Consider the following 14509-nt stretch of genomic DNA (forward strand, 5'->3'; position numbering starts at 1 on the left):
ATATTCCTCATCACTTAAATGGGAGCTTTTGAAGGGAACAAATTTGAGAGAAGTCATTACATATCCTTGCATCTTGGTTTGTAATTACTGATGCGGGACAGATTTCCTATCTTTAAATGATACTATATTTTCTCTACAGGAGGCAATATGCCTCTAGCAGACAGTGATCAATTTTGCACTCTTAGGATAATCTTACTAGGACCTGAGAGTATTTCTTCCTTGAGGAATTAAATCAAAACACAGCTTTTCTTCGGGAAAAAAACAAGGAAAAAGGGAAGGTAAATTGCTGAAATATATTATGGAGATGAAGAGAGGAAGGCTTCAGTGACTCGGCTGCTAGCCCAAGGTGTGGGAGAAATTTCCACTTCTGTGACAGAACCAAGAGAAAGCTTGCAAATCTCCTTGTGCCTTGAATAATCACTGAGGCATTTACTCCTTCCTAAGTGAGTAGGGGTGTCCCCTCACCACGGAGCGGTGCTGTGTGGCGGTGCTGATTGACCCTGGAGATGCACTGCCCAGCATGGTCCTCTCTGGCTTGATTAATCTCCTTGGTGTCCTAGAAGGAATGAAAGCTGTCCAGGAGGAAGAACAATTCTCCTGTAATACTATTTTGACTTGAAAATGAGTTCAAACCTTTAGAGCAGGCTGGAGCTGGTGGTGGACAGGTGGTACAGCAGGCCTAGGGGAAGGCTGGGAGGCAGTTCAGAGCCCAGAGAAGTGCTCTGGGAAAGGAAGAAAAGTGGTGCAGCTAAACCAGGAGAAAGAACAACGAGTAACTTTGAGCAGGAAAAGGCAAACTTGCAGCAGGAAATAGCTGCATGAAATATAGACTGAATAAGAATCCAGTGGCATACGTGGCAAGAGATGGGATACACCGTATAAAATATCAGTTTCCAGGGATAATGTGATGGAAGAACACTAACTTGTGCTTAAACTGGAAGGATGACCAGTTGTGAGCCGTAGAAAAGCAACTAAAAACTGAGGGAAGTTAATCACAGAATGTATTTTATCTTGGCATGTGGCAGCTCTTGTTTGCTTATAATTATGTTGGCTCTTGTGTCCTGGTTAGTAGGTTTAAAGATGTCATAGAAATATCACTTCTTGCTATGGTATGGGGCCACATCTTTGAAAAGAAGTGGGGAGAGCTGCTTTTTGTATTCACAGCACAAAGTCTGAGAAACAGTGGGATTCAAAGCCATCTTATTTTTGAATAATGTAGAAAGTTCAGTGAGAATGACATTTTAATCCAGTATTACTAGAATACAGATAAACTGTAGAATTCAAAATATCCTAAGGCAGAAGACGCAGAAGCATCCTTTAAGTTCTGTGCTTCCTTTTTTCTTTGGCTGGTCATGAATGTTTGCAAAAGTAAAAAATAACAAAGAAAGTTAGTGATTATTCAGAAAAATGTCATGTTACCTGAGGTCTCAGTACTGTGCCTGAAGTGGCAAAAATAACATTTCCCTTGTGTGGCAAAAACTGCACCTACTGCATGTGCATTTGTTGGGTTTTTGAAGAAACACTGACTTGTGAGTGTCTGGCAGGACAATGTAGGTCATGGAATGGCATGTTAAAGAACATGTAGGTAAGCTAGAGGTATTTAAATCAACTGAGGCTGATGGCATATCCTCAGAAGTACAGTGAGTATCAGCCAGGATAGTCTCCAAGCCATTAGCAGGTACCACCAAGGACTCCACACAGTTTCCTCTGAGAGAGGAGGGAAGGCAAACACCAAACCCAGTTTAAAGCAGGGAGGAAAATAAGGATGTTGAAGTTTTGACATTTGGAAACAAACTGGGACAAATTCATTAACTGTTTGTACATCGCTCTGGGGATAACAAGACTGTAAAGACCACTCAATGTGAATCTTTACAATAATTGATGTCAAATGGTCTGATGTCCTTCTGATGGTGTAACTGGATGCCTTAATGTAAGCAAGAGGAAACATAGATTTCAGTAAGGTTTTTAAAATTTCATTACTAAACTAGAGAATAAGGTTTAGATGAAAGTATGACTGAGCATAGTTGGAAGACAATGGTTAGGGCAATTGTCATTAATTTGCTGTCAAGCTGCAGAGGCATTTTAAATGACATCTCATGTATTTCATCCAGGGAAGTACTAGTCAATATTTTCAATAATAATGCAGATGACAGAACTATAAATCTTCTGCGTGACAGCATGATAGAAAGGAATACAGACACTTTGGGATTTTGGATCAGAATTCAAAGCAGCCCCAGCACATTACAGGTATGATCCAGTATTTCTAAGATGAATGTCAGTAAAAGAGAATATAAAGAACTGTGAAATACAGAAAAACAATTGTACAAATGCAGAACAAGGAATAACTAACTAATCAGCACTACTACACTTGTCTTAATTCCTTATTTACAAGAATTAGAAGGGCAATAAAACAGGTCCATAAAACATCGATAGTGAAAGGATTTGTTTGCATTACAAAAAAATACAAGATTTTAATAATTCCACTGTTGGGTTAATATTAAGAAATATTTATATTTGCACAGAATCAGAAACAGATCTCGTGGACAGGGCAGGAGGAAGACTACAGGCTCTCATCCAAAATAAACTAAGTAGGAATATGCTGAACCAGTGTTAAAATTATCCTTGATACCACAGGATATAAGTTGACAACTTTATTCTTCTTTGGAAAAAGATCTCCAAGTGGAGCCAGTCTTTGGGAAGGTCCTGTGAATAGGTTTCTGGAAACTCAGGTGTACAGTGTCATCTCAATCACCTTTATCTGCAAGTTCATTAACTTTTTGAGAACTCCAATATATTTATAGAGTGTAGCATCCTTCAAGAAAAGTAAATTGTCCCTCACTCTTTGTCAATTTATGCTATTTACCTGCTGTCAATTACTGCTGATTTTTATTATATTTGTAGGTGATATTTCCAGTGGAGAAATCTGTAACTTCTCAGATTCCACTTGGAGATCTTTTTCCAGAGACTGGCATGTAAATGACATGTGAATGGCTACAACAGAAAAAAAAAACAAAAGGAATAATGGAAAGTTTTTACTATGAGGAAAGGTGGTCATTACAGTCTCCTGGGAATCTACAGTCAGATCTGCGTTACTCAATAAATTGAATAAAATTCAATAAATTGAACAAATTGGTGGAGAGAGCTTCCAGGCAGCCTTGCAGGGCTCTCCAAATGGGGAGGGGATGTAACAGACAAGTAAGCTTTATAACATCAGGGGTGACACGGTGAAGGTGAACAAGAGTTTGTTGCTCAAAGCTTTACACAACACATAACAAGAGGAAATTTGAAAGGAAGTGCAGAAACACAGCATGTCACTGTGAAATTCACTCTCACCAAAAGCTGAAGGTGCAAAAAATACAAGTGAGTTTGAAAGGTGGCTGAGCATTTATAGAAAAAGGACCAGAAGGATTGTTTCAGGTGTGAATCCAACCCATGAATCAGAAAATTGAACAATTTATATGTAGTCAGGAGGGAGGAAACTACCCAGCATCTCTGGGTTGATTTGGTGATTTGCTTCTGTCTTATGCTCGACTACAAATGTTTCTAGTGTCTGTTATGTCTCCTCACACCAGCTTATAAAACACACTGGGGTAATAGTGAGCTAGAGGACAGAACAGAGCTGCTGATCCTGTGCAAACTATGTAATGGTAACACTGACCAGAGATTTTGTCATCAGTGGCTTAGTAAAGTGGCGCAGTACCTGTCTATGAATGTAGCTACAGAAATATCAGTAGAGACAATTTTCTAACACAAATCACTGGAAAAGATAGAGAGCTGTGTAGAGTGTAGACCCAAAATAAGCTCTAGAAAGGATGAAAGGAGGTGGGTGATAAACACAAGAGTAGAAAATGCCATTTGCTGCGTGATATGGTTCAGTGCTTGTGGTGGCAATGGTGATGAGGAGATGGTTGGACTAGATGATCTTATAGGTTATTTCCAACTTTGTGATTCTATGATTCTAGGATTCAGAGAAGCATCATTTTCAATGAAAAGAAGAGAGAGGACTCCTTCACCTGGGTTTTGAGAAAATTTCCAAGAAAAAATGCCTTGCGGGATTGAAGTTACTTGAAAGAGCAACAAGGATGGAAAGGAAAAATTAGAGAAACAACAAAGAAAGAAATGAAGAAAAAGAAAATATATAATAAAGAAAATGAGTGCTGTTGGACAGAGAAAAGGGGTTTCTGGCAAGTGGGAGAAAAGGAAAAACAGGCAGTAGCTGCAAAAGAGAGAAGGAAATTACAGAATGATAATGGAGAAAAAAATAATGCAGAAAAAATAATGCAGAAAAAAACTTGGCAGAGCTGTGTTACAGGGAAAATTGATATGTCTTGGGGTAAATAGATGAGGTAGGTGAAGAGGAGGCTGAAAAAGTCAGGGATAAAAAAACAGAAAGAGCAAGCTGGAAAAGAGGAGGAAGCAAGCATGGAGAGTTAAGGAGTTGAAGCTGCAAAGAGGAAAGAGAAAGGCAGGTTTCCAACAGGGGAGAAGCTTCCATTACACTGGCCTGAAGCCCGTTCCGGGTCTCTTGCTGCTCTCAAAGCACTGCAGTGCCATTGGTGCCAGGCACAGCACAGACTGCTGACCTGAACACACAGTGCTTTGGGAGCTGCGGGCGCTCAGCACCCCACTGGATCTGGATTGCTCCTGGTAATGTGCTCACATAGACATTGCTTTCATGGGCATTTCACAGGCTTACTGTGCACTCCAAAGATCCGATCTGAAGGCAGCTTGCATTAGTAAGATTTGTTCTTGCAAATAAATGCTTTCAGAATCAATCCTGAGGATAAGATACAGCAGCAAAACTCTAGGACAAGAGGACAGCTTAAGAACTGCTGGGAAGTAAGGGAAGAAATTCTGTTAGGGCTCACGGGTGAATTTATGAGTCCAAATCAAACCTCTGGAAGCCATGAAAGCAGGAGCTGGTAACAAAAAAGCCCTGTTTAAAGAAAAAAAAAAAGGCAATGTAGTTTAGCAAATGTTCGGAAGGATGCTGAACCTTTCAGAAAGGATTGGGAAGGAACCATGGCCATAATGATGCAGAGTGACTCCCATTACTTAAGAGGAGTGTCACTAATGGTAGCAACATTTGAAAGTGCCATAGAGAGAAAAATCCGGGGCCATGAGGGTGAACCTGAGAGGGCGTGTTGTAGAGAGTATCAACCAACTGCTGTAAAAGATAGCCTTTACTGACAGATATGGACAGGAAAATTGAGAGAAGCAGAAAAAGAGTTACTATTTGGAGACTGCAGTGAGGCAGAATGATTATAATGTAGACAAGGAAAGGCAGGGGCAAGACTGAAAACATGAAACAAATCTCTCAGCTAAGATTAAAGAAACACAAGCCGTAAATCTTGTACAGTGAAATCTCTTCACTGAGAGTTTCTTGTCTAAAAGGTGGCTACAATCCTTTCCAGGGAGATTTTGGTGTTAAAAGAGATTTTTTTCCCCCAGGAGTTAGCTCTAGCAGAGCAACCTGGGCTCAGCTCCAGGCCAGTTCTTTTCCTTTTGCTCATCCTCCCTAGCAGATTCTGCAAGTCTAATTAGCAATGCAGGCTTTGGCCATTTTGTTGGCATAATGATTTTGTTGGTTGTTGTGACCCCACACAACCTGGTGGCTCTGCAAGAGCCTGAGCAGTTGGGGACAGTAAACAGCCTCCGTGCTGGCATTCAGGGTTGCAGCTTGGATCTGTAGGAGTTTTGGCACTGTGAATGTTTCAGGGATGAATTTAGCTTTGCAAACTCTACAGGATTTGCACATGGTTGACTGCAAACTGTGAGCAGGTCTGCAAGATGTGAAACGATTTATTTTTATTTTGCTACCCTTCAAAGAGAAATTCCTCAGAGGTGATTTGTCCTAGAGATAAATAGAAATCAGTAGTTGAGTCTTTGACTTGCATATGGATAGTTTGGCTATGTATTACAATGTTGAGAGCCTCTGTAGAAAGTCTCATACAGTAACACTCTCTAGACTGCTTCTTTCACTGTATGTATGTACTTCAACCTATGCTTATTTGTTACTTAATTGTCATACTTTGTCTTGTGTCTCAAAGAATCATCAATTTTATCTCAGGAATTATTAGGAACCTTCTGAAAAATTCCACTCTTGCAAACCTGGTCCCCAAAGGACCATGACTCTCTGCTCATCCTACTTCAAGCCTGTCCTGCCTCATGCTAGAATGGCTGCTTTGGGGTACCCACAGTGACAAAAATTGTGACCAAGATGGTGTCTGATTCTGCAGCCCAAATTCACACCATTCACCCTATCACCAGGAGAGCAAAGACTGTGGGATCAGATGGATTTGAGCAGATGAGAGGACAAGCCTTGAGGCTAACAACTGTTGATAAAATTGTGAGATTTTATTTGAAATTAGAGTTTAGAGCAAGAGAGTCTCTTTGGAGGAAGTTAACACCTGCAGAACATCACCATCCAAAGAGACAAGCCAAAAGTGCATATTTCCTCCATCACCTGTACGTGAGAGTCAGGAGTAGAGCTGGACAATTCTCTCAAGGAGAGCAGGAAACTGGCAGCACACTCAAGGAGGCAGGTATCTACAGCAGGTGCCCAGTCTGCCTGTCAGCACTGGTGGCTAGTGCTGAGCTCTGACAGGTGGGCAAGTGGGAGGCTTCATGACCTATGGAAGCTAGAAAGGCTGTGGGTGCAAACTAAGCTAGTCTGAGTGCTTTGTGCCATGTGGAACCTGTCTTTCCCACTTCAGATTGATTTGCTCCATCAGACTCCAATGAGTCTCTTCAGAAGGAAAAAGCCTCCGTAGATTTCCATCCTGGTGCCTCAAGCCTTGTCGAGCAAGAAATAGCAGTGCTTGAAAAGAAGCAATGAAGTAAATTGCTTTAAGAGCTTCAGGGCTGATTCTTGAGGGAAAGGGGAGCAGAGTCATTGACCAAATCTAAACCATCTAAATGGTCACGAGAAATCTTCATAACAAATTTCTTCTGATCTTATACAGAATCCTTCTGCAGTCTGATTTTCTCCCAGGCTCCATTTCTGTGATGGGAAAAGGCACTTATTTTGAAATGCAAAGGAAAAATGGCTACTTCAGAACAGTCTCATATAATCAGCATTTTAACATATTGGATCCTGCATGTGACAGCAAATAGGACCGGCTGTACCTCTAGACAAGGGCTTGTGTCCTGCTACACCTGAGTGCCCAGTCATGTCGAGTGTTCATGATCTCCACTGCAGGACTGCCACTGAGACTATGAACACAGTGCCAGGAGGTCAACAGGAGTAACAGCATCTACATACAAATACTGCACCCAGTCCTGCTGGGTCTGTCTCCCTGGAAAGATGTGAGGGGACAGAGCTAAGGAGTGGGAAACATCCTATGCTGAGAAATTTAAGAAGCTTGATCTGAATATATCCAAGAGGAAATGAAGAATGGGTTTGATACACCTACACGTGCTGGGATGGAAGAGAGACCAAGTAGCAAAGAATAGGAGAAAACAGATGAATCCTGAGGTTAAAAAATACCTACAATACTATTATTACTATTTTCTGTTTATCTGGCACTGAAGGTAATTATCAGAAATTAGGAGTTCACAGAGAATAATTCATACGGCAGAAGGCTTCATTGCTTGTAGTTAGAAGGAAAACTAATGGATGGCCAGAGCCATCTTTTTGTTCTTATAAGTGATAAGGCTGTCAGATTATTGATCTTGCATGGCCTATCCCATACTGGGAAGGCAAGCACTGTACGGGTTGCTGATGGACAATGAGCCAGTGCTGCTCTCCTGTCCCCTCCAGCCCTCCTCAGCAACAGCACTGCTCTGCTGAGGCAGAAGTAGGCCAGAAATGACTCCTGGGCCAGTGTGGGAGTGCTGTGAGGGTGGTGAGCCTGACTTAGGAGCTGCCTCAGAGCAGCCTGAGAGGCTTGTGCTAGCACAATTATACCACGTGTTTTATGTGTAGGTAAAAGGGCTACTCCCATGTGAACTGAATAGGTATTTATTTTCCATTTCCATGCAATTTTAATGCTTCTGCTGTGATTTGGTACACTGCTACTTAATGGCACCGCTGCTTGGTTCTTGGTGCAGTGGGAGCTGGTGCTGAAGATGCTGGACAAGAACATGGCTGGATATACACACTCCTCCCTGCTGACTGCTTCTCGGTTCAAACTGAAGCACCTTGCTTCTCATGCCTTCCTTTTGCCACAGTCAGCATACCACCTCCGCCGTCACTGCCATGAACCCTCAAGGAGAACAGAGGTTTTGAGATTCCCCCCAGACAGTGACTCTGGCAATGCATCCCTGGGGGCTGACCATGAGCATGGCACCCACTTTGCCAGTTGTAGCTCCACGAAGGTGTCATCAATGCTTAAACCATTTCCTGTGTGTAAGATGGCTCAGGGACCCTCATGTACCATTGTGACACTGCTGTTGTTCTGCCTTGTTTTCCTAAGCAGTGACAGCAAGGAACCCTGGAAAGTAAAAAGGCACTATGCTTTCCTTCCTTTCACTTTTCATTTATTTTTTTTTTCCTGAAAGCTAACAGGAATAGCTTGAATTCCTCAGGAATGTGGTAGTCTTGCATTTCTATCCCCTTGCACCGTATTGATGGCAAATTGGAGTCATTAAAGAACAGAAACAGTGACCAGAGCAAAGCAGAGATTGCCTAGGTTTAGCCTTTCACAAACAGAAGCTTACAACATTTCAACAATGATCTAAATATGTCAGTTATATCTACCAAAAAAAAAAAAAAAAAAAAAAAGATTTTCTTTCCTGCAGAGATACCTTGTAATGTGTCTGAGTATGAAAATCCTCATACAAAATTTCAAATGCTCCCCACACAGAATGCAAATAATAAAAACGAAGTTGCAGGGAAAAACAAACAAACAAACAAATGCTTCCTCAATTCAAAACTTCCTAAAAGACTAAAAGACAGTGGGAGAAATACATCATATGCATATCCTTTTTGAAATAGAGAGAGGGAAGAGTAAACTGAATATTTTCATTCATTTTGCATATCTTCACTCAATAGTCTTTCAGTTTTCTTTGATAACTGACTATACTCTTGAGGTCTGCATTTTTTTTCCTGAAAAGCTTTATTAACAAACAGCATGGGAAGGAGAAAATAAATTCTGAATCTTTTCAATTCACATCTCCAGTCAATTTAATCTTCAGTGAATACAACAATCCTCAAGCACTGAAGTTTCCTTTCCACTATTATGTAAATACTCTACAACACTTTAATCCTGATAAATACAATCAAATGCTTCTTTTCTGCACCTTTCCAAACTTCGAGATATTTCAAAACCCCACTTTTGGGGAAGAAACAGTGATTTTCACTATAGAAAATGCATTAGGACTTAGTGATTGTCAAAAACTGCAGAAGAGGATATTTTGACCGATAGATCACAATCTGCAAATTCAAAACAATTGATAGGCACTGTATTTTGATCATTAACATTGTATTTGTCCAAACAGTAGCTATTTGAATGTAAAAAAATTGAAACTCACCTGCCTTTTTTGTATACCTCGTGTATCTCTTTTCCTTGTCGGTGGACTCTGCATTCAGTGGATAAAACCCATCCCCAGAACAGCAGGAAGATGCTAAAATGCATTTTATGGACAGTCAACATGTTACCTGAAGGTTCTGTGTCCAGAAATAGTCCATACAAGAAGGAGAAAGCCAAAATGTAGATCCTGTTTCTCTTTTTAAGACATTATCGGTCTGATCGTTATTGGAAGGATGTTTACTCATACAAAAAATCATCCTGCAGTATTTAATCTGGACAGTGGGGAAAGCAATTTCCACTAAACCTATAAATCCTTCTACGTCAGATGGCAGGGATTTTCTAGCAGTGTTCATGTATTCTCAGAGAACAATTATTTTTTATCCAAACAAGCTATTTTACTAATTGGTTTAAATTGAACCCTTTTTAGTATCTATCATAAATGGCACGAGTGTATTTCTGTCTGGTTAACCAAAGTAGTGCAACCAATCAGACAGGTGTCATAAGTCATTTTTAATCATTGAACTTACCTGTATATTAGTAACATTTGTTACAGGCATTTCAATAAATTAAAAAGTGTTAACAAACATATTGGTTTGCAGCAAAAAGTCTTCATTTCCACTTGGATCTGCCGTATAGTGTTTTGATCCTCTGTGTTTTTCTGAATACTTTAACAATCAGCGGTGGTCTGACTGCACAGGTCAGTGCTGTCGAGGTGTGGGTCACATACCTCATGGTTGAGCAGAGTCTCTGGGAAGCATACCAGTGGGGACAGAGTGGGACAGTGGGACAAAAGGACAGTGTGAACACAGGGCTGTTTGGAAGAATTCTATCAAAGAAGAGCAGCAGTATGCCAGAGCTGTGGAAGAGCTCAGAGGGCTGCTGTGCTGGGTCTCATGGGGCTAACAGAATTCCTCTTCTCGTTACTGAAAATATCATGGGCAGAAACACATGGTTGAGCCAGCCACGTTGCTCACTTGTTTGGAGCTCCCTCTCTTGCTGTATTGTCCACAGTTTCATGTTTACTGTCCTTCTACTCTGCATCTTCCCACAAGGCTTCGCAGTCACCTTGTCAGAATGTTCATGGCAATTGCTCCTACCACATGGTGAGGAAGGACAGCCTTGTCCCGTCCACCCCTTTGCTTACAAGGCACTTCCTCTGCCTGTTACCCATGAGGTTCTATTTTAGAGCAACTTGTCAAGTCACCCATCTCTCTTCAAGGAAGTCCTTTCCAAAAACTCTTGGGAGCAGACCTCTGCCTTGTCTAAGCTGCCATAGCTTTATTATCCTGAGTGAGCATGTACACTGGCATGGGATCCACAGAATCAACACATAGAAAACCTCTGGAATTTCATTCCATCAACGAAGATTCAGTTTAATGATTTGCTGGGCTAACAAAGTCACCCAAGCTTCAAGAGATGAGGAATCAGTCACCATTAGTTTGCTTAAAAGGTTAATTGCTGGTGCTGTTCAAATTCGTACCCATCTTATCTTCAAAAATGATCTGTCTTCAGTTCCACTGATCCATATGTCCTTGTCAGTGGGGATAAAAGGTACCTTAATGGCTGCTCTTTTCACCTAATAATATTAGGTATGCTCTAATCAAATCACTTCTCAGTCTTTGCAATAAACTGTATAAAGTTTCTCTTATCTTTGGAATAAATTTTTGTAACTTCTTAATGCACTGGATCAGGGTGTCTAGCAAGGTTGTGGATGCCCCCAGCCTGGAGGCAATTAAGGCCAGGCTGGATGGGGCTGTGAGCAACCTGGTCTAGAGGGAAGTGTCCCTGCTTATAGCAGGGGGTTGAAACTACATGATCTTAAAAGTCCCTTCCAACCCAAACCATTCTATGATTCTCTGATTCTATGATTTTATTAAAGTGCTATTCCCTTTCTAATACACAAGAAAGCTTTCTGGGAATAGTTTGCAAAGAACAGTATTTTCAACAAATAAGTCTGTTTTTGCAGCTTCTAGACTAACTTTGAGATGACTGCAGTTTCTTCAAGTGAATTTATTATTTAAGTTTTCCAATTGATATGTTTGGGAAAGGAATTGTTTCCTAGGGATTCAAAGTGAAACGTTGTAAATGTGAGCCACTGTTTAATTTCTCTTGGTTTGATAAGCTCACATTTATTCCGGTTCACCCATCAAGTGACTGTTCACAGATATAAAATTAAACATACCTCCTTCATTCTAGATTCCCAAATAACAGTATATGTTCTAATCTTTTACCTGCATCTGACAATATTCACTGGAAAATCTCAAAGCAAATTTTAGAATGTCAGTTGAAAGTTGCAATACCTTTGCCTTTGATTACTGCAGTACCAGTTCTACAGGCAGGGAAGAATGTGAAATATTTACGCCAAGTCCTTTGTAGACATTCAGTCTATAGCCTCATCCATGAGCAAATGAAGAAGTAAGAATGGACTTTTGAGATGAAGACAAGTGAGTGATGTTGAGCTTCATAATAGGAAAGATAATGTATTTCCTTTTAATGGCTTAAGGCATCTTTCCTGGAATGCTTGTGTGCTTGAAGTCGGATACCAGATTTATCTGGGTTACAGTAGGAGCTGAATGCAAATGCTAATCTACAATGAAAAAAAAAAGTAAATCTCAGGCAACTGAATGAAATGAAGCTGTACAGGGAAGGTAAAAAAAAATGTAGAGCACTTGCTGAAGCAGAAATGAATACCTGAATTCTCAGTGTTGACTTTTATTCACTCCGGTCCTGGGTTGTCTTAAAGTCCAGCTCCATGTCTGCTGGCATCAATGGGTGCTCATATGGCTATACACTTTTCCCTGCACTCACACTTCTGCTAAAGTGTCTGAACATGGAGCCAGGCCAGAGGGACTACACAGCAGATAATGTACCATTTCTATTCTTCTCACTGCCTCCAGGACAGTTCCCTGTACTGCCTTGTGAGTCCAGTCTTGGCCCAGGGGAAGGGCAGCCCGTGCATCCACCCCGTGCATAGAGGCATGGTCTCAGTTGGGATGCAGCCCCCAGCTCCTGCTGAGCTTGGAGGCTAGGTGGATACCATCTGGCTGACACTGCTGCCCCTGCTCAGGAGCTTTGTCTCTTTGACCTTCAGAGGAGTTCAGTGGGACTTTGCACTTTGACTTAGTTACACATGTTTACCAGGCTGCTTAGAAATCAAATCCTGTATTTCTTGTCTTTTTCACTCACAAGTGATGATGAGAAACATCCAAGAAGTGAATATTTCATTCTACTTGACCCAACCACATTATTCTAGTTTGAGTCAAACAGTTTGTAAAATAAACACATTTTGAGGGGAAAAAAAAGTACTTTTTTCCATTTGACCAAAGGAAAGTCAACTATTTGCTTGATTCTGTTTGTAACCAAACTATTCTCAAAACAATAGCAAAGACATTGACTCGTGTGTACTAAGATTCTGACCTTGCCAGGAGTACTACTGTCTCCAAATCTACTCTGAAGAACAGCCATGCAAGCCATCAGCCATCACAGGAAAGCAGAAGTGCAGTGTACGTGCCTGACACAAAGACAACTCTACACAAATCATGAACTCGACCTTCTCTTCTTCAGTTAGTTACATAAAGCTTAAAATGGCACACTAATATACAGTATACAGAGTGCAAAATAACCCTGGATCAGCCTGCAACAGCCACACATAAAATACTCCATAGCATTTACATTTTCTAACCTCTTCCTAATGGGTCCTTGCCTTCGTCCAAAAGCTTTTAATGCAAATATGGATGAATGTGTCAATGCATCTCTGCTGTGATTCATGTTTGTAGTAGCTGGAGGAGCACAAAGGCACCTGCACAATTGATGTGATGCTGTTTGACTTCTGAGAAGTTGTTTACCCTATGCAGCTCTGGTTCTTTCAGAAATGGCACTCTGTGTCTCCATGGCACACTGCTGGATTAATGTTTAGCGGATTCAGTTATGGATGTTGTCAGAGACTAAAATTTAGGCTAACTATGAAGTCAGAGGCATTTTTGAAGCCATTACTTGTGCTCGCTTTAACAAGCGTACTCCTATTCTTCAGATTGCTTACCTAAGAAATGTACTGAAATATGTCAGCTGGATTCTTCGTGTTTGTTAGATACAGGACCATCTGGAAGATTCACTGTTAAAGATCAGCGAATGACCCAGAGTTCAAGATGATAGAACATCTTGCCACTGTTGATAGAGGCCAAACATTTCACCATAAATAGCTTTGGCACTTTATTATCGTGTCTGCCTTTATGCCCCTGCCTCTGTTCCCTCTTGCACACTTTGCTAGGCTCACACATTCCTCATAGCTAACACTGGGATTTCTGCAGATAGTGAGGAGGATGCTGATGAACCACAAGAAATCATAAACATTAATGAATAATTGGATTTCAATGCAACACGACTGGGGGAGAGCAGAGGGGTGCCAACGAACCCATGACCTCGAGCATTCTTATCACAGAATGAAAATCAGATAGAGGTAAGGCACTGTACATGTGCCTCTAAGCCTTTATAAATCCCTAAATGGATTGTGCACTGTATAAAACGAAAGGGAAATGGGCCAAGCTTGCACTGGGCAGAAACCTGAAAGGCCACAGCAAACAATGTGCTGGAGTGAATTGCAGTGCTTTGAGTCTAATGTCTGTTGTCCCTCACTACTGGAATGAACAACGATGCTACAGCACCACAACGAGGCAACCCTTCATACCTCTCTACTTTCACTAGAACTCTTTGCTCAGGGATATTTTTGTCCACCCAACACTTTTTTTCTCCCTGCACAGCACGATACTTTGCCCAGGGAGACCCCTGAGGGTTCACAAGCGTCTTTATGTGGTCCTACGCTCTGTCTGAGAGATTATGTGCATTGCGTGCTGAGCCGTGCCCTTTTGTTTCAGCCAGTCCTGCAATTTCCCAGAGCTGCGCTATCTGGATTAGCGGCTTTGTGAGCGCTCGGCAGTGGCACCGGGGCTTTCACATGGAGATTCTGCTGCTAGAACTGGGGAAAGAAGCTTTAAAAAGAGAAAGATACACTGAAGATAAAAATATGTTTTTTTTAAAAA

At 41.2% G+C, this 14509-nt stretch overlaps 1 protein-coding gene across 6 annotated transcripts in view; it reads right to left on the reverse strand.

Annotated features, from left to right (window-relative positions):
- The window catches only part of GABRR1 (gamma-aminobutyric acid type A receptor subunit rho1), a 34370-nt gene extending 24267 nt beyond the window's left edge, over positions 1-10103 (reverse strand). For 2 of the 6 annotated variants that reach the window (XM_048937819.1, XM_048937818.1), the window contains exon 1: positions 9475-9722. In XM_048937819.1, the coding sequence (XP_048793776.1) occupies positions 9475-9596 (122 nt within the window). In that variant the 5' untranslated portion in view covers positions 9597-9722. Of the gene's footprint in view, positions 1-9474; positions 9723-10000 lie in introns of those variants that run through there. The other 4 variants (XM_048937820.1, XM_048937821.1, XM_048937822.1 and 1 more) reach the window with 4 other exon arrangements.
- Between the last annotated feature and the right edge of the window lie 4406 nt (positions 10104-14509).

Source organism: Lagopus muta, chromosome 2, assembly GCF_023343835.1.
Source record: "Lagopus muta isolate bLagMut1 chromosome 2, bLagMut1 primary, whole genome shotgun sequence".
Taxonomy (NCBI): Eukaryota; Metazoa; Chordata; class Aves; order Galliformes; family Phasianidae; genus Lagopus; species Lagopus muta.